Source organism: Leguminivora glycinivorella, chromosome 22 (genome assembly GCF_023078275.1).
Source record: "Leguminivora glycinivorella isolate SPB_JAAS2020 chromosome 22, LegGlyc_1.1, whole genome shotgun sequence".
Lineage (NCBI taxonomy): Eukaryota > Metazoa > Arthropoda > Insecta > Lepidoptera > Tortricidae > Leguminivora > Leguminivora glycinivorella.
In genome coordinates, this window is record NC_062992.1 from 7,904,365 (window position 1) to 7,924,045 (window position 19,681).

Here is a 19,681-nt window from a genome sequence, read left to right on the forward strand (position 1 = left end):
TTACGCACTAGTGCGTGAACTGGTTAATTTCTTGTCAGGTCGAAACTTCTGAGGGCTGTACTGAAAAACGTCGCACGATACACGTGCGAAAATGTTGATTTAAAACTTTTCTTTCGGTCGTGTTTTAATTTATCGCCACTCGTTTCGAACTTCCTTTTTTCTGCACTTGTGTCGTAATGTACTATTTCATCACACCAACGGGTGTATGTACATTACGATACAAGTGCGTAAAAAAAGGAAGTTCGAAACGAGTGGCGACAAATTAAAACACGACCGAAGGGAGTGTTTTAAATCGACACGAGTTACGAATTTCCTTTTCGCACGTGTATCGTACGACGTTTTTCAGTACAGATGAGCCTCCGAAGTTTCGACCTGGCATATAATGAACCACTTCTCGAACTAGTGCGTAAAAAAACGACCATCTGTACTGAAATAGTACATTTCGATACAAGTGCGAAAAAGAGGAAGTTCGAAACAAGTGGCGATAGATTAAAACACGACCGAAGGGAGTGTTTTAAATCGACACGAGTTACGAATTTCCTCTTCGCACGTGTATCGAACGACGTTTTTCAGTACAGATGAGCCTCCGAAGTTTCGACCTGGCATATAATGAACCACTTCTCGCACTAGTGCGTAAAAAAACACCATCTGTACTGAAAAGACACTTTCAATTCTTCGAAAACGGATGAGGACGTTGCATTTTATTTTTATCTACAACAGTGCAAAGTAATCCATAATTCCATACTAATATTATAAATGGGAAAGTGTGTGTGTGTGTTTGTTTGTCTGTCTTTCACGGCAAAACGGAGAGACGAATTGATGTGATTTTTTAAGTGGATATTGTTGACGGAATGGAGAGTGACATAGGCTATTTTTTGTCTCTTTCTAATGCGAGCGAAGCCGCGGGCAAAAAGCTAGTATTATCATACAGATCTTAACGTGATGTCCTACGCTAGCTTGTAGAAATTGACCTGTAGGTAAATGATGAATCATAAATTTTTAAATCATAAATGTTTATTAAAGTACTTTCCTGGTGTGGTGTGGCGAAAACTGTTGTGTTTCATTCAGTGACAATAGTTATTTGTTATACAAGGGGGCAAAGTTGTATTTTAACGCCGAGTGTGGAATTGAAAAACGAGCAAGTGAAAGGATTCTATAGTTGAACCACGAAGCGAGTGGTTTGAGAATAGAATCCTGAAGTTGCGAGTTTTTTAACACACGAGAAGTAAAATACATTTGCACCCGTGTGTAACACAAAACTTTTCCCCTCACTATAGCGAGGAAACTACAACGCAAAAAATGCGTTTATCAGTGCTTCCAGTAGTTCCACAGGTGGTAAATCATCTTTATTAGGTACTAGATTCACCTACTTTTATCAATTTTAAAGCAGTTAATTTGACTTTATTCTAGGTCAAATTACTTTACCTACTAGTGGATAAAATACGTTTTTACCCGCTGGGATTTAAGGACAAAACACGTGTTTCCGAGCTAGTGAGGGGAAAAATTTGTTTAAGCTACGTACCTTGAACCTATCACAACACTCAAATTTAGCTTGCTCTCCCTATCGCTCTTTTGACAGTAGCGCGACAGAGCTAGCGTCTCGCTCGCACCGTAGCGACAACTGTCACTTCGGCTCACAGAATTATACTTAAGCCAGAATGAGTAGTTAGGTCAAAAAGTGTGTCCACATGAGAGGGCATTGTTTGGGCTGGTGTCCCTCTCGCACTTACTGACAATGTCAACATTATTAAGTGACGTCATGACTGTCACACATTGGGGATACCAGTCAATTTTCAAAGTTACTACCAAATCTACTAATACCTAATTGAAGGTATTTTATAATTAATCATTATACAAATCTTTGATTTATTGGCATAAATTATTTTTCAATTCTTTAAAATATATCGAAACCCTAGTTTGAATATAACTCTAAAATAATATAAGAAGTTATAAAGTCAGGTAATATACCGATAAAAATACTACTACTATGGTAACCTCATTAACACTGGCCACATGTGCGAGAGGGACACCAGCCCAAACAATGCCCTCTCATGTGGACCGTTTTCGCTAGTCTGATACGATCACCTTTCTGTCTCAGTGATAAGGTTCAATTTAGTATGGCAAAAACTGTGATTGCGCTGTCTCATGTAAAGGTCTTTGCTTCGGCTACGCCGGCTGAGTGATCGTTATCAAACTGTCGAATAAGTATACATACACGTTACGCACGAGACAGAACTGCGTGTCTCGTATACTAAACACTGTGATGTAATACTATTGCCAAACACATTAACACATTCATTGAAGTCCACGTCTCGTCTCGTGAGACAAACATAAACAAATGACATACCGTTTTAATTGTGTTAAAGAGTTTTGACTGGCCAGTGGATCTAGTGGTTTTTTGTATATTCTTTCTTCTCCTTTCGCGTTAAGATCTTAGAGTTCCATACCCAAAGGCTAAACCAGAACCCTTATTCCACCTAAACCAGACTCGTCCGCTCGTCCATTCTTCCGTTCCTCTGTCTGTCTGATTATCTGTTCGTCTGTCTGCCTGTCTGTCTGTGCGTCTGTCTACCTGATTTTGGTAAGGCTACAGATCGTTAACAAGACGTCGAATAACGTACACAGGCAAAAATGAGTTCGTGTCTCGTTTACTAAACGATGTGATGTAACACTATTGCCAAATACATTCTTTAAAGATTGGAGTCCACTTCTCGTGAGATAAACAAATGCAATACGGCCACAGATGTCATATATACCATAGATCAAGCAAACGTACCTATCAACTTACCTTGTCAAATGAACTCAGTAAACTGAGTTGTCCGTCTTTAATCGCAGCTTCCAGCTTTCGGGCCTCAATGTTTGTAAGTTGAAGTCAACCAAAACATTAAAAAGGTTTCGTTACGTGATATTTAATTGCAACAACACAAACATTATGAACATTCAAGGGCCTGAGACGTATTTAAAATCACAGGCAAGTAACAACTTCAGTACAAAATCTGACACCCTCGGCCCTATACAAATAGATGAACTTGTTTCTTCTATCTAAATCGTTCTGTGAATAGGGCATTGATTATGTTAAAGCAGTGCATCATATGGATTTTAGGCGCATTTTATGTATGAGAAATCGGTCGTTAGTATGAAGAGTGAAGACGCTTACGCATCGGAAAGCAGAACGCATGCGTCCGCATGTCCATATTAACGAGCGATTTCTCATAAGGTACAGCGCGGCAAATCTCGATTGGGGGACAATTGTAACTGATCCATTTTTTCCATTACTACACTATGATGTTGAGTTCTACATGTATCCACTGAACACTCCTACCATATATAACCGGTGGACACTATTTAATAATGCAAACATTGTAAAACATGGAAAATATGGACCAGTTACACGCCCCCAGTCGAGATTTGCCCCGCTGTACCTTACATAAAATGCGGCTCGATGCTGATTAGATGTGACCATCCTTAGGGTTCGACTACGCTATCCGTCCGTCTATCTGTCCGTCCGTCTTCTGAAGTTTTACCACAGAATATATAATAGCACAAGTACAGAAGGCCCACTGCTTTGATGTTCACGACATGCCGCCTTTTTAAATGCCTACTAAATTCTTACAAAGAAACGAGCCGCACGTGCGCAGCGCCCGGCGATAGGGTTGCCTATGGATTAAAACGAATTAATACTCAGATAAAATGTTATACTATTATATTCAAGTCGTGGGTACTTTCTAGGTTTATAAGTTTATATATAGTATTTATATATTTTTGTTTAAGTTCCAACATCACAAGCCTTATTGAATCTTTTCGGGGGACTTAATCATTAGTAGATCTGTGTAAAAATGTCCTATGGTATTTATTTTATTCATGATGTCTATTTGACTAAGCATTATTAGCCATTCCACACGCAGACATCGCATATGAACCTTAAAAAAAACTCGCGACGTAAAGTAACATTAGAAAGTGTGGAACGTGCGTTCCGTGAGAACGAGCGCCACCCCTGATTAGGCCGCGAATTCGCGGCCGCCTGCATGTACTTGTAGCGCGGCGATAGAATCGCGGAGTGAGCCACCCCTGGTTTTACTAGGTTTACAAGTTGTGCATTGAAATAACAATGTTTCATATTTTTATTCTACCTTATCGGCTACAGCCATGCATTGTTACTAGTTATATGACGGGACTATTGATACATGAAAGATATAAAATGCAGCAACTAATCACAGCTCCTTGTCTCGGAAGCTGTATCTCTTATCATTTAAACCTTGATAATAATTAACTCATGCGTAATCACACTTTATCTCAGCGTTCATGACTTTGGCTCGTGCTTGACATTACTACATCATTTTGCACAATAATCAGCCAGTTAATCAGCCAGTCAGTCAAGCAGTCAGTTAGTCAATCAGTTAGTCAACCAGTCAGTTAGTCCGACAATTAGTCAGCCAGTCAGTCAGTTAGTCAATCAATCTGTCTGTCAGATAGACTCGGTGTTGTTTTATAAATCTTAATGTAACTGCACTTTCTCTTCCAGTGACCAGTTCCGTCCATAGACACACAATAATCTGTCTGTTTGTCTGTCAGTCAGTCCGACAATGGTCCGGCGTTGTGTCTGTAAGTCTGTCTGACTGTCGAGACATACAGTCAAACCACGTCAGATATACATACAGACTATCAGACAGATTAACAGTCAGTCAGTTCGTCTGTATGTCAGTCAGTCAGACACACGATCACAGTTCATTTTCATAAATTTAATTTTAACCCCCCTTTTGATTCCAGTGACCATCCCCGTCCTGAACTTCGGTATGCTAATGGGTTGGCAGTCGCCCATGACGCCCCTCCTCCAATCCGACGACGGTCCGGCGCCGGAACCGATATCGGACGACACGATATCGTGGATGGCGTCAGTTACCTTCCTGCCACCCGTGTTCTGCGGGTGTGTGGTGGGGGACCTGGCTGACAGGTGGGGGAGGAAGGCCACCACTGTGATGACGTCGCTCATGCTGGTGGTAAGTCACATTTATTATACTAATTCTCTTTTGCGCGAGGCCTTGCTCGCTTTAAATTCGAAAATTTCGGAATGCGCCGAAGTAAGGGATTAGAAAGAGACAAAAAGCAGCTTATGTCTCTCTCCATCCCTTCAACTACGAATAGCAACCCGACACGGCTATTACATATAAAACTTTGTCTTGAATCACTCTATTAAAAAAAAACATCGAAATCAGTTGTTTTAAGATCTAAGCACATAGGGACAGACAAACAGCAGGATAAGCCATTCTTCTATACTATACTCCTGGCACATCTCGGACACTGGCGATCAAATATAATATATGAAAGAGGCGCGTTCCTAGCACACAGTTTAAGCTCGTGTATGTGAACGCGTACTATGCTTGTATGAGTGAGACATGACAGGTCGACTGTTCGCGTTTTTGACAGGCGGTAACTGTGAGGTAACCGAGAGGGGGTGGGTGGCACTTTCAGCGGGGAGCGGGAGTGGCCATACTGTACGATAGTACTCTTTATACTGTGCTCCTGGTGAATTTATGCCACCGCGACTGTGTGCTCGGGAGTAAGGGAGTCAGCATCAGGGGGGCGATTTTTGAATCTCGCATACAATTTTATCACTAAAATACCGGTTGAAAACGGTGACTTCCTTATTATTTTCAGTGACAATTTTCTGAATTCGAACGCGTGAGACTCAAAAATCGGCCCGCAGATATTGTATTCACGACATTCGAGTCAAAATGTACTGCAGAATGTAAGAGCGCGATATCACGATTTGAACCCCTTAGTCGCTAAGAGTGACACTGAAACTTAAGCTGTTTTTGTGCTCTGCCTACCCCTTTTGGGACGAGAAAACAAGAATAGGTACAGAAAGTTTATATGTGTGAAATTCCCTTTTAGAGACTTTTGGTGTCACATAATGGTTACTGTTGCCACTTGACATTGTTGAAAATCCGTGGATTTGTTAAACTTTTATACTTTCGACATGTCCGTCTGTCACAGACATTTACCTCTTAAACTATTTTATAGTAGCTTTTGCCCGCGGCTTCGCTCGCGTTAGAAAGAGACAAAAAGTAGCCTATGTCACTTTCCAACCCTTCAAGTATCCCCACTTAAAAAATCACGTCAATTCGTCGCTCCGTTTTGCCGTGAAACCGTGACGGACAAACAAACAGACACACACACTTTTCCATTTATAATATTACAGGGTGGCCCAAAAATACGTTGACAAACGTTTGTATAATTACTTTTCTGTACTTACACGAATGATCGTCTTAAAAATTAAAATGTGAACCCTTAATAATTTTTGACCGAATAAATCGAATCGTCTTCAAAATATCCTCCTTTGGCTTTGAAGTACAAACGCAAATATTGGAACAAAAAATTATCGATATGCCGCTGCACCTCTAGTGTGACTTTCGTCTGACTTATTGCACTTATAACTTGTAAAATACCCTAATTTTTGTAATCAATAAACGGTCTAGGGTTTTAAGATTGATTACAAACTATAATTTATAGTTTTAAGTAAGGTGCATTTTCGTAAGTAGGCTGAAACGTATCGAGCTTATGAATCTGGAAAAAATGTCTTTACACGATTGGTCTACATTACAAACCTTGCGAAATATCCATGCTAATGCTGTTGAAATATCCACGGTGGATGTAGAAATATGCAGAAATATAGGCCCAAAAAATATTTTCGGTAACTTCGATATTTTGGTTTATTACAACATTATTTCCCCATTCTTTGTCAACGTAATTTTGGGCCACCCTGTAGTATGGATACTGCATACCTACAGTCCTATAATTATTAACAATGCCAGAGCATTGTAAGGAATAATGATGATGATGAATACGACTACTCTTATTCGCTCTATTGATACCAACTGTATCATTGTAAATACTTTTTTGTGAGGCCTATACGACATTGTCTCATATGTAGATTAAGTATCAAATCGTGTCATTATTGTCACAAAATGAAATCAAAACGTTTTGACGACAAAAAACGATCAAAGAAAAATATTAGTAATATGTCTATGTTTTTGTCACAGCTGTCATTTGTGATTATGACATACAGTAGTTCCTAATGACATCATCGTGACTTACATAGCTGTCATTTTTGACGCATTTCCCTATTGTTTTGTGACAATATTATAGTTACTTTAGTGAAAAACATATTAGGTATACATCGTGATCCGCAGTAACCAGCAATAATTAACGATCATTCAGAAATTTCAGAACGATGTGACCGTGATTAGCAGCAATAGGTATATCTAAGACCATATTTTATACATATTTTTGAAAGGGAAGCGCTGGTGGCCCAGCGGTAAGAGCGTGCGACTTTCAATCCGGAGGTCGCGGGTTCGAACCCCGGCTCGTACCAATGAGTATTTCGGAACTTATATGCGAAAGGTCATTTGATATTTGCCAGTCGCTTTTCGGTGAAGAAAATCATCGTGAGGAAGCCGGACTAATAGTTTCAATTGGATTGTAGTTTGTCTGTATCGGTCCTGAGTCGGGTTATTGTGTGGTATTTTACCAAGTACTTATTTATAATAACATACATACAAAAAAAAAAATTCAGTCGAATTGAGAACCTCCTCCTTTTTTGAAGTCGGTTAAAAATAGGATATCTAGGCAACATGACCTTTTTATTGAAGTAAAATAACTTGCTACATTTAAAACCAAAAGAAACATTTAAAGTGCTTTGGGTTAATTTCGAATTACAGAAAAGCTCAAGTAATTTCGAAAGGGGAATCTTGATATGATGATTATTTCCAACATAATTATGTGAGGTGATTTGACTTTCGAAATTAGACGAATTTTGAAATTACCCCAATGCACCCTATTTAATTTACAGGCCTGTTTACAACAAAAACACAAAAGAATTTACTTATTTACAAAAATTACACACTTAATTTATGACCATGCAACATGATTTATGTTTTTGTAACTGAAAACAAAAATGAGTACTGAATGTATACCTCTATATTCTACCGGAGTATAAGACATTATTCGTAATATCTCAATTATTTCATTAAGTACCTATAGCGAATATAATGAATAATGATACACTTCTTGCACTAGTGCGTAAAAAAAACACCATCTGTACTGAGAATTATATTTTGCCTCTAGACTTTGTATAATTTATTCTATAAGATGTCATTATTCATTACAAATACTTATTTTTAGATAAAGCACGATTTTGTCACATCAATGAACGTCATTAGTTTTATCTTAATTTATTTTATCAGTTGAGCAACGGAATATGTGACATGATGACATCTCCAACAAAAAGGTTCCACAATATCGTTTGTCGAGAAGGATGATTTCAAATTGAAGCTTTATGGAAGTAGTGCGTTATTGAAAATCGACAATATGTACCCTTTTGATTGAAAACGGCACATATGTTTGCTCTAGTAAACTTGTAAAGTAGCCGGTTGAATCTTGAATACAAACGTCTAGAAAGATCGCGACGTTTTATACAATGTGGGTTTGTTTAGATTTGATAACTTATACGAATAAAATTATCTTGGGCTATTCTTAAAATTCTAGACCACCGTTTTGACTTTGAGTCAAAACTATTTTTAAGCTTAAAAAAGTTAGGGACATTAGATTCCCATTGTATACGCATTTTAAAAGTTGTCTTTCGTCATTTTTTCAAAATTATTCCAGTGACAAAATTGTGACCTCGAAATGCAAAAATCTGACATCCGACAGATCTGATTTTGACCAGTGTGCGTAGCCGAATGCCCGAACGCTTCACGATTCGCTCACGCTTCGTGAGCGTCTCGTAAAGCGTGTGTGCATTCGGCTACGCCCACAGTTAATTCTTGTTTTTACAGAAAAGATATAGAAATATACTGCGTGTCTATTTCATACGGGCGAATATCTTAATAACGATTAGTATCGGACCTAAGGAGCCTAACTATCTGTTTTTTTTAAAGACGAGATTTTTTTTCATACATAATAATTCAGCACGCAATGTATTACGTCAACATCAATTAGCGTACCTATCTAATCGTCATTACGTTTATGCCATGTCAAATTAAGTTGGACATAAGTACATTGCCGCTTGGTCAGATTTCAAAAAATAATTACTAATTAATAACACTTTTTAAAAAAATGATTATCCTATACGATTCGTATGATCAGATACTATAACTGGATACATTATTCGCCGGTATGGAATCCACACGCTGTATTTGTTTAAAGGCACTTTTAGATTTGCCCATAACACATGTTTCTAGCAACGCTCGAACCGATTCGCACCAGTTACAGATAAGGCACGAGGAAATCCAAAGACATGCGATTCGTACGCGCGCTCGATGGCCTATTGACATTTGTACGATTAGTATAGTAGTATTTGATTATCGGTGTAATGCCTGTGCGGTGACGGGTTAAGAATTTCACCACCCCCTTTCTTCCCGTGGGTGTCGTAGAAGGCGACTATGGGATATGGGTTAAATTGTGGCGTGGCGTAGGCGAGAGGCTGGCAACCTGTCTCTGCAATGTCACAGTTTCGTTTTCTTTCAACCCCTTATTTTCCAAGAGTGGCACTGAAGCTTTAGTAGTTTCATGTGTTCTGCCTACCCCTTTATGGGATACAGGCGTGATTGTATGTTGTTGTAATGGGACAAGTCACGCCAAACACTCGTGTCGGGTTACCAAATGGTGATTTGCAAGGCTTTCTTTGAAGTAGTAAGCTAAAAGCGCTTGACACGCTCGACACGCTAATGTCCAATAGATGACACCTCTGTCACTTCTGTATCAGGGTGCGTAGCCGAAGGACGCTCACGAAACGCTCACAAAATGAAACGCTCGTAGATATCTATCGGTCATCCGTTCGTGAGCTACGATGCTACAGAAAGACACACACAGACAGACAGACACGTCAAACTTATAACACCCCGTGGTTTTTGCGTCGGGGGTTAAAAAAGGATTTTTTGCGGAACCACGCTGTTACGTCATCACTCAAATCAGTTTAATTTTGTTTGTAATGTTTTTTTATGTGGGTGCTTATTTACCGTTTATAAAATTTAAGTTTCATGAGGCATTGGATTTATCTGTAATGTCATTGAAATGTATTTTCGAATAGGTAAATAAATAAATTTCAATTGCCTTTTCGCTAAACTACTTCCAATTGGCAGCTTTGATATCTCGTGGCGACAGTAACTACCGTTAACATCCAGCATTTGAAAGCATTTTGTCCCTATACCACCTATACTGTCATTTTGGAATTTGGTAACATCTGAATGACACTTTAACGCAGATTTTCTTATTTTTATAGCGAGATAAAACTAGATAGAGTAAAACAAACAAAAATCCACATTAAATCCTACCCATCATCAGTCACGCAACGTTAGATAATAGTGGTCTCTGCCAATAATTAGTCCTATTGTACTGATTGGTTAGCTTCAAGTAATTGCTGAGATGACACAAGTCATCAGATTGAGCGGAAATTAAAAACTGACAATACACGGTAGGTAGATCTCGCATTCGAGTTTCATTAAATAAATATTATAAATAGGACTTCTTACACAGATTGACTGAGCCCACGGTAAGCTCAAGAAGACTTTTGTTGTGGATTCTCAGACAACGATACATACACCGTGCGCCTGAATAACCCGAAAGATTTTAACAGTGTATTCCACCATATTTAGACTATGATGTCATAAACTTTTCTGGATATCGCCTAGTTTCAGAATTATTACCAATTGAAAAAAAAATCATATTGCTACTCAGTACAAAATGCCTTTTTGACGGCGTTGATGCCATTATAGAGAATAGTCTGAATTGATAGATGTCAAAAAGTGAGAAGTAAAACCTTTAAAAAATGAGTTTTTAGAAAAAGAAAACGTTGAAACTCATTTAAAGTGCAAATATTATGACACATAACATTTACTTTTTTATGTGAAAATACATTCCAAAATAGTAAAAAAAAAAAATACAAAACAAAAATTCTACAAAAAATGACAAAAGTCTTCTTTTTCTTTCTTTAAAAGTTCTTTCTTTGTTTTTACATGCGTGGTTAAAATTTTTCGGGTTATTCAGGGCATAATGAAATAAAAACACAAATACTCATATACATAGAAAACATCCATGACTCAGAAACCGATATCTGTAATCATAACACAAATAAATGCCCTTACCGGGATTTGAACCGAGGAGCGCGGCTTAGCACCTATTTTTGCGCGTACTAAATAAACATCCTGTATATATTCAGGTGGATATTAATTAATATATAATTATATTATGATATTTCTATAATCAATTTACTGTTATTACAAAAACGGAAGGGTAAATAATATTGATAAATACTTGGGTTTAATTCTGATTTACCTGTTAGTGGTATTTCAAGGAGAATGTAGCAAAAAGTTAACCTTCTTGTTGAATATGTTAGGCAATGTCAATAGTTAAATAAACCAAGTTCTTATAAATACTTTTTGGTTTCTAATATCAAATTATCCGTGAGGTTACCATGAGTTTTTAATTGTTAGTCGATAGAGCGTAAACGACACGGAAAATATCATTAATTGCATGGAAAAGGTGAAAAGCGCATCCAAACAGTTACAAACCAAAACTTTCATACATTTTCCGTGAAAACGCTATCAAGTAATATTAAAGAAATTTTCCACCACTAAGGTCAATGGGATGGGACCCGTAGCGACATCTACCGTAAGAGTGTTAAACTTCTTAAACGGTAACCGGAGTTCCAAGTCATATTGGAAATTCAACAGTTACGATGCGCTAACCATGCTAAATTTTAACTTCTGATTAGCAGAAACGACTGCAATCGATGCCACTAGGCTTAGAATAAATTTAAAAGTGGAAAATGTCTGCCTTGGGTGAGACTTGAACTCACGGCCTCTGGATAGAGGCCCAGAGGCCGTGAGTTCTAGTCTCACTTTTAAATTTATTCTAAGCCTAGTGGCATCGATTGCAGACGTTTCTGCTAATCAGAAGTTAAAACGTATAAACTCATTTTAAGCGCCAGTTTTATGAATAGGTACTACTATTTAGTTTAGTTTTACTTTTTATGTTCAAATGCATTCAAAAACAGTAAAAAAAAATTTTTTTTAGCAATATTTCCTCATTTGGTATTTTTTTTTTTTTTTCTTTTGGCTTCAGAAATACGTGGTTAAAATCTCTCGCAGTGCTCGACGAGCACCGTATTTAATTGTATTCTAAAACGTCCAAAATTCAATAACAAGTGACAACCATACTGTGGTGGTGAACTACTTGAATCAATAGATTAAAAATTCATGAAATAAAACTATGGAAACGGATTATATCGCGTATAATGAATTTACAATTCATCCCGACATTTCGAACACGCGATTTAATCCGTTTCCATAGTTTTATTTTATGAGTAACTATCGCGGTATCGAAGACATATTAGATTAAATATTGTCATATAATTGGTATAATTTGAACCCCGGCTCGCACCAATGAATTTTTCCGAATTTATGTACGAAATGTCATTTGATATTTGCTAGTCGCTTTTCGGTGAAGGAAAACACCGTGAGGAAACCGGACTAATTCCAATAAGATCTAGTTTACCTTCGGGTTGGAAGGTCAGATGGCAGTCGCAAAAACACTAGTCTACGCCAAATCTTGGGATTAGTTGTCAAAGAGAACCCCAGGCTCCCATGAGCTGTGGAAAATGCCGGGATAACGCAAGGAGGTACAATTTAATTTGTTCTTAAATTAATACTTATTCGTTCAAGTGATGCCAATGCGTCACTGATGGTATTTATGGAAATCGGTACTTTCACGTGAAAATTAATGGCAGTCAAATCCTGTTTATTCATTTAACAGCGAGATCATGTCACTTTGATTAATGTATAGAAATCGTTACCGAAAATGTATAGAAATCTGGTAACAAAAACCGGCCAAGAGCGTGTCGGGCCACGCTCAGTGTAGGGTTCCGTAGTTTTCCGTATTTTTCTCAAAAACTACTGAACCTATCAAGTTCAAAACAATTTTCCTAGAAAGTCTTTATAAAGTTATACTTTTGTGATTTTTTTCATATTTTTTAAACATACGGTTCAAAAGTTAGAGGGGGGGGACGCACTTTTTTTTCCTTTAGGAGCGATTATTTCCGAAAATACTAATATTATCAAAAAACTATCTTAGTAAACCCTTATTCATTTTTAAATACCTATCCAACAATATATCACACGTTGGGGTTGGAATGAAAAAAAATATCAGCCCCCACTTTACATGTAGGGGGGTACCCTAATAAAACATTTTTTTCCATTTTTTATTTTTGCACTTTGTCGGCGTGATTGAAATACATATTGGTACCAAATTTCAGCTTTCTAGTGCTAACGGTTACTGAGATTATCCGCGGACGGACGGACGGACGGACGGACGGACGGACGGACGGACGGACAGACAGACATGGCGAAACTATAAGGGTTCCTAGTTGACTACGGAACCCTAAAAATGGAAGGTTTCATACAAACAACATAGGACATTTTGGGAAACCTAGTGGATCTTGCTCAGCATCATGGACTCTATCAGCCTACCAATTTTTATTAAAATCGGAGACGTGATCCAAATGTACAAACTATTCGGGAATTGCTCACCTATGCCAAGAAAATCTTCTCACTAAAAACGGTGCAATTTTTTTTTATTTTCCATCCGTCTACATTATTAAAACCCATAAAATATTACTTCATGTGAACCAATTATAAGACTGTACTAATAAGCCGCAGTAAAATACCAACTAACTAAGAATACAGCCTAGTCTGGTTTAGTCTAGATTATCTCAGTATGTTGGCACTAATTATGGTGTAGCTATCAATTGAGTAGCTAGTAACATGTGGATAGCGTTAGAGTTAATCTGCTTTTAATATTACCAATTATGAACATAAACATACAAGTGTAAGGTTAGGTGGGGTGAAAGAAACTTTAAGCCAAAGAAGATCGAGTATTATAGAGAGTTACTGTCGAAGTAAAATGTGTAATCACAGTGCATAGACTGCCATCTCTTGACACAGGATTAAAACCTTTGAACCTCAGTTTTGATTCAATCAATTTGGCCCATAAGTATTCTTACCTTGATATGTGTTAAAATGTCTAATATTAATATTAGCGCCATCTAGCGTACCCCAAAGGTGTAATACCATATACTTAGGCCACCGTGTCTTTTTCTGTATGGTACTGAGGTACGTTTTTTTCTTAGACTTTATCTGTCTATACGGAGTTATATATGTCTTTGCTTTAAGCCAATGAAATACTTGTACCTAGTTTGTAGGTAAATTAAATACATACCTAATTAGAGATAAATAAGTAAATGTAATAAAAACCAAATCAACTTGCTTCTTTCTTGCAGTATTAGTAGGATCTGCGAGTACTATGTCTGAGTTTTTTAGGTTCTAATGAGTGAGTTTAAGTGTACAGTGATTTGCCACAAACCCCGTTGCAGGATAAAATATATACTGGGGACGCTATTGCTATGTCTTGTATGGGAACCCTGCATTTTATGATTAAGCACTGAGACTTGGCACAGTTGTTCATTGGGTGGCCTTGAGTAGATAAAGATCGGGAGGCATCGAGAGCCCCCCTTAATTTACGAGGGAGGAGGGGGGGAAGGCTGGCGCCTCCGCGCTTCCTTTGAAACCATATTTATCTAAAACTATACAAAATAGGGCATGCGATATATCATTTTCGGATAAATGAAGGACGAGGAATTCATTTTTGCAACAAAAAAAATGTATTTTAGAACAAAAATACAAAATAAAATGGGAAAATCTAAAAACGAGATTTTTTTTTATACATGTTATTGCACATTTTATGAAAACTGTAATGGTTTTTTTTAAATAAAAAATATTATTTAATAGCTACATTTATCTAGTTTTAGAAAATGTATAATTTGTTATAGAAATATATTATAGGACGTGTGATAAAAAATAATTTACATCGCCCGATAGGGTGATTTGAATGCTCATTTCAATAAGTTTTGTCAATGATTTCGGGTATAATCACTTTTTTTAACACACGAAAGCCGTAATCATTGTAGTTTATGGCTATTTTAGTGATTAATGTACTTAAAAAAAAATAAAAAAAAATTAAATGTGATAAGTGATAACTTTTTTATAACATTATCCTATTTTGTTCTTTTTATACAATATATATCTAAAAGCAATAAATATGAATGAAAAGCCACATTTATGTAGTTTATAAAAATATATAGTTTGTTATATAAATATATTACGAAACGCGAGATAAAAAATAATGAAAGTGACGTGGCAGGGCAATCTTGATGTACGGTACGGGTCAGCTTGCTTGTATGATTCGATGAGGTGAGGTAAAGGTACTCAAAGCTCTCAAAAAGTGTAGTTATTTATGTAGAGTTCTTCAAATTAAACAACATACTCCTATATAGTCTGAATTTAACTATTTATATCACATGAAATGATCGATTGATATGATAGGTCAGATATATACATCCTAATACATCTTGTGAAATAGTAGTTATCTATATGATTTTCATAATTTATGGATAATTCTTACTTGACATATTTATTATTCCAGATCTGCGTCCTGTACTTTGGTTAACGAGTGCCGAAAATAGTTATTAACCAAAAAATACCGCCAAATTAACAGCATTTCACCGACAAAAGCTGCCTTACACCATTTTTGTAAGGGTTATAGGTATATCAAGATGTCCATGTATGGGGTCAACTAAACCCAATTCAAAATTTGCCATTATTTGCTACTTGTGGCTGGACGAAAGTCTGTAACAATTGGGATTTGGGAGCCTACTTGCCCGCAACGCAACGTTGCCTGTTGCTGCAGAAACATGCCTCGAAATTGTCGGATGCAGGTGTAAAAAACAGTGCCGCGTAAGGTGCAACCATAAAAAAAGACTTTTTAAATAAAATGTTCGGATCTGATGTGCTTATGCAGAGAATGTTGTGATAAATACATAATTAAATTCAGACTATTCATGTTGTTTTATTTGAATAATTCAAAATAGCTACACTTTTTGAGAGCCTTGAGTACTAGCCCCGATACCTACACATGTTTTCGTCTAGTCAGACCATTTTTTGAGGTTCTCCTTCGTACAAAAGCAATGTCTTAGTTCAAAAATCATTAATGTTTAATGCTAATACGAATCTAGTTTATTTTTTATGGCACTATTGCGCAATAACTAACTATCATTGATACTGAAAGGAAGAATATGACGATTTTTGTTTTATCTTTTATAGGTGGGTAAAACCGATTTAAGGGGGTAACTAAGTTCTGCTAGTAAACTAAAAAATCTTCAAGCCTATGCATGCAGAACTGCTTTAGGAGAGGAGAACGTGATTAAGACATTTTTTTACAATATAAGTCACAATATGCAATTTTATTTTATAAAATAAACTATATTATAAGCTGACCCGTACATTAAAATTTTCATTTTCATTATTTTTTATCTCGCGTTTCGTAATATATCTATATAACAAACTATATATTTTTATAAACTGCATAAATGTGGCTTTTTATTGATATTTATTGCTTTTAGATATATATTGTGTAGAAAGAACAAAATAGGATAATGTTAAAAAAAATTATCACATTTTTAATATTTTTTAAAATTTTTGTATTTTTTTTATTATTTTAAATACATTAATCACTAAAATAGCCATAAACTACAATGATTACGGCTTTCGTGTGTTAAAAATATTGATTATACCTGAAATCATTGACAAAACTTATTGAAATGATCATTCAAATCACCCTATCGGGCGATGTAAATTATTTTTTATCACTCGTCCTATAATATATTTCTATAACAAATTATACATTTTCTAAAACTAGATAAATGTAGCTAATAAATAATATTTTTTGTTTTAAAATAACTATTCCGGTTTTTATAAAAAGTGCAATAATATGTATAAAAAAAAATCTCGTTTTAAGATTTTCCCTATATTTTTTGTATTTTTGTTCTCAAGTACATTTTTTTGTTCCAAAAATGAATTCCTCGTCCTTCATTTATCCGAAAATGATATATCGCATGCTCTATTTTGTATAGTTTAAGAGAAATCTCTATGACTCTCTATGACTACCGGTCAGGTTCCGAAATCTTGGAAGCTTGCTAATGTGCAACCAGTGCCGAAAAAAGGTAGCCGAGCAGACCCGGCCAACTACAGACCGATTTCGGTCACTTCCATACTCTGTAAGAGTATGGAACGTGTACTGAATAACCGACTCCTGGCATACCTCGAAGCGAACGACCTCCTCAGTGACCGACAGTACGGCTTCCGCCGTGGCCGGTCCACTGGAGATCTGTTAGCGTATGCCACACACATCTGGAGTGAGGCCATCGAGAAGAAAGGAGAGGCCTTGGCTGTCTCTCTTGATATATCGAAGGCTTTCGACCGGGTCTGGCACGAGGGTCTTATTAGCAAGCTACCGTCCTTCGGTCTTCCCACTAGTCTCTGTAACTGGGTATCTGACTTCCTGAGGGATAGATCGATTCGGGTTGTCATTAATGGCTGCTCGTCCGATCAATTGGCAATAAACGCCGGAGTTCCTCAGGGATCTGTGCTTTCAGCGACCCTCTTCCTGCTCCATATAAACGACCTACTGAAACCAGGTACGTTCGGTTATGCAGATGACACGACGGTTGTAGAAAGCTACATACCCGACTCACGAGCTAGTGGAGTCCAGATACAGTCACTCAGGGAGGCAATGGTCGAACGCATGAACGAATCACTGAAGGCAGTCTCCGATTGGGGTGAAGCCAATTTGGTTGCGTTCAATGCTAGTAAGACTCAGGCGTGTCTTATTTCTGCTAAAAGGAGCCCATTCCACCTTACTCCTACGTTCCGAAATGTATCCCTTCCGATTACCGACCATCTTGAGCTTCTCGGAATCTCACTGACTTCGAAACTTAACTTCGGCCCGCACATTGAGTCGAAAGCTCAGTTAGCTGCAAAAAAGCTGGGCATCCTCAACAAGGTGAGGCATTATTTTACACCTAGGCAGCTGCTCGACCTGTACCAAGCACAAGTCCGGTCGTGTGTAGAATATTGTTCTCACCTGTGGGATGGTTCAGCGAAATACCAGCTTGCGGCGCTCGAGTCAGTCGAGAGGAGGGCCAAGAAGATCATCAATGACGACGAGCTGACCAATTCTCGACTACAAAGCCTGGAGCATCGTCGGAAGGTTGCCAGTTTATCGGTATTTTACAGGATACATTTCGGAGAGTGCGCTGAGGAACTGTATAACCTTGTTCCTCCGTCCCCATTTCACCATAGGACCACTAGACAATCGGCAATGCGGCATCGCTTCATGGTCAGTATTCCAAAAATACGCACTAAGCGTTTCGCTTCAACATTTCTTTTGCGAACCGCCAAGGAGTGGAATGCCCTGCCTAAGTCTGTGTTTCCGCACGAGTACAATCCGGGTCTCTTTAAAGCAAGAGTAAATAGGTATCTCATAGGTAAGCGTGCTCCACCGTAGACCGCATCATCACTTACCATCAGGTGTGATCGTGGTCAAACGTCTACCTATCTATACTAAAAAAAAAAAAAAAAAAAAAGAAATATGGTTTCAAAGGAAGCGCGGAGGCGCCAGCCTTCCCCCCCTCCTCCCTCCTAAATTAAGGGAGGCTCTCGATGCCTCCCGATCTTTATCTACTCAGGGCCACCCAATGAACAACCTGTGCCAAGTCTCAGTGCTTAATCATAAAATGCAGGGTGTTGTGCAATAGCGTCCCATCTAATACGAAACCCATGCTATTGACATTTGATCATTACGTTTTAATTAAAAACGATAGATAATTCATTTTAAAACATTTGTATATAATTAATTGTTTAATAATTATTATATAATAGAAACCTTTCTCTTGAATAGCTCTAATGAAAAACCCCGAATCAAAATCAAAGATCATACATAGTTTCAAAAATCTAAGGGACAGACAGCGCGAAGCGGGAAGCAACTTAGTTTTAAAACTAGTATGTAATAACGTATAAGTAACTGGGCATGCGAAATTAATAATTTATCTTAAATTACCAATAGGTATTTCATTTGTTAGCACACGAAAACATTCATAAACTTTTCTTGTTTGAATAAATTTGAATACTTACCTACTTATAATTAATAGTAAATAGACAGTTCAAGGATTTCCTAATATCGGTTGCAAATCAAGATTATTATTTATTTTCAAGCCAGATGGAGTTTATTTTTAGTCACTTTTGATAACGTGTTTTAGGCATTTTTAATTGCTTAGTAACATTTACGATTGTTTTGTGTAATTGGCTGCGCAGGTTTTAATTATTTCTAGCTGTTTTGGTTACATAATATTGGTCGAAAAAAACTGTAGTTACTTATTGGTAAAAGTTTATTTTTAGGTAGGTCTAACTCTTTTCTCACGTGGGTTTCATAGAAGTCGACTGTATTAGGTTATGGGATGGGATCATGGGACCTGTTACTGCAATATCCTAATTTCGTTCCCTTTAGGAGTGGTAGGTGAAGTTAGTGTTCATGTGGTCTACCTATCCCTTTTGGGAATGTAAGCCTGAGTTTAAGCGTCATAAACTGTAACACCAATTTTCTCTTGTTTCAGATCAGCTGGGCCATAACTATGTTCTCACTAGCCCCGTGGGCGCTTATAACCTCGCGTGCTGTTGCTGGCTTAGCTTGTGCAGGTTGCTACGTAGTCACCCCACTGTACCTCAAAGAGGTTAGT

General features: G+C 37.4%; 1 protein-coding gene across 1 annotated transcript in view; it reads left to right on the forward strand.

Moving 5' to 3' along the window:
* The window catches only part of LOC125237769 (solute carrier family 2, facilitated glucose transporter member 8-like), a 97,505-nt gene that overhangs the window by 32,761 nt on the left and 45,063 nt on the right, over window positions 1-19,681 (forward strand). The window contains exons 3-4 of the mRNA XM_048144946.1: window positions 4,768-4,997; window positions 19,559-19,675. Of these exons, the coding sequence (XP_048000903.1) occupies window positions 4,768-4,997; window positions 19,559-19,675 (347 nt within the window). The remainder of the gene's footprint in view (window positions 1-4,767; window positions 4,998-19,558; window positions 19,676-19,681) is intronic.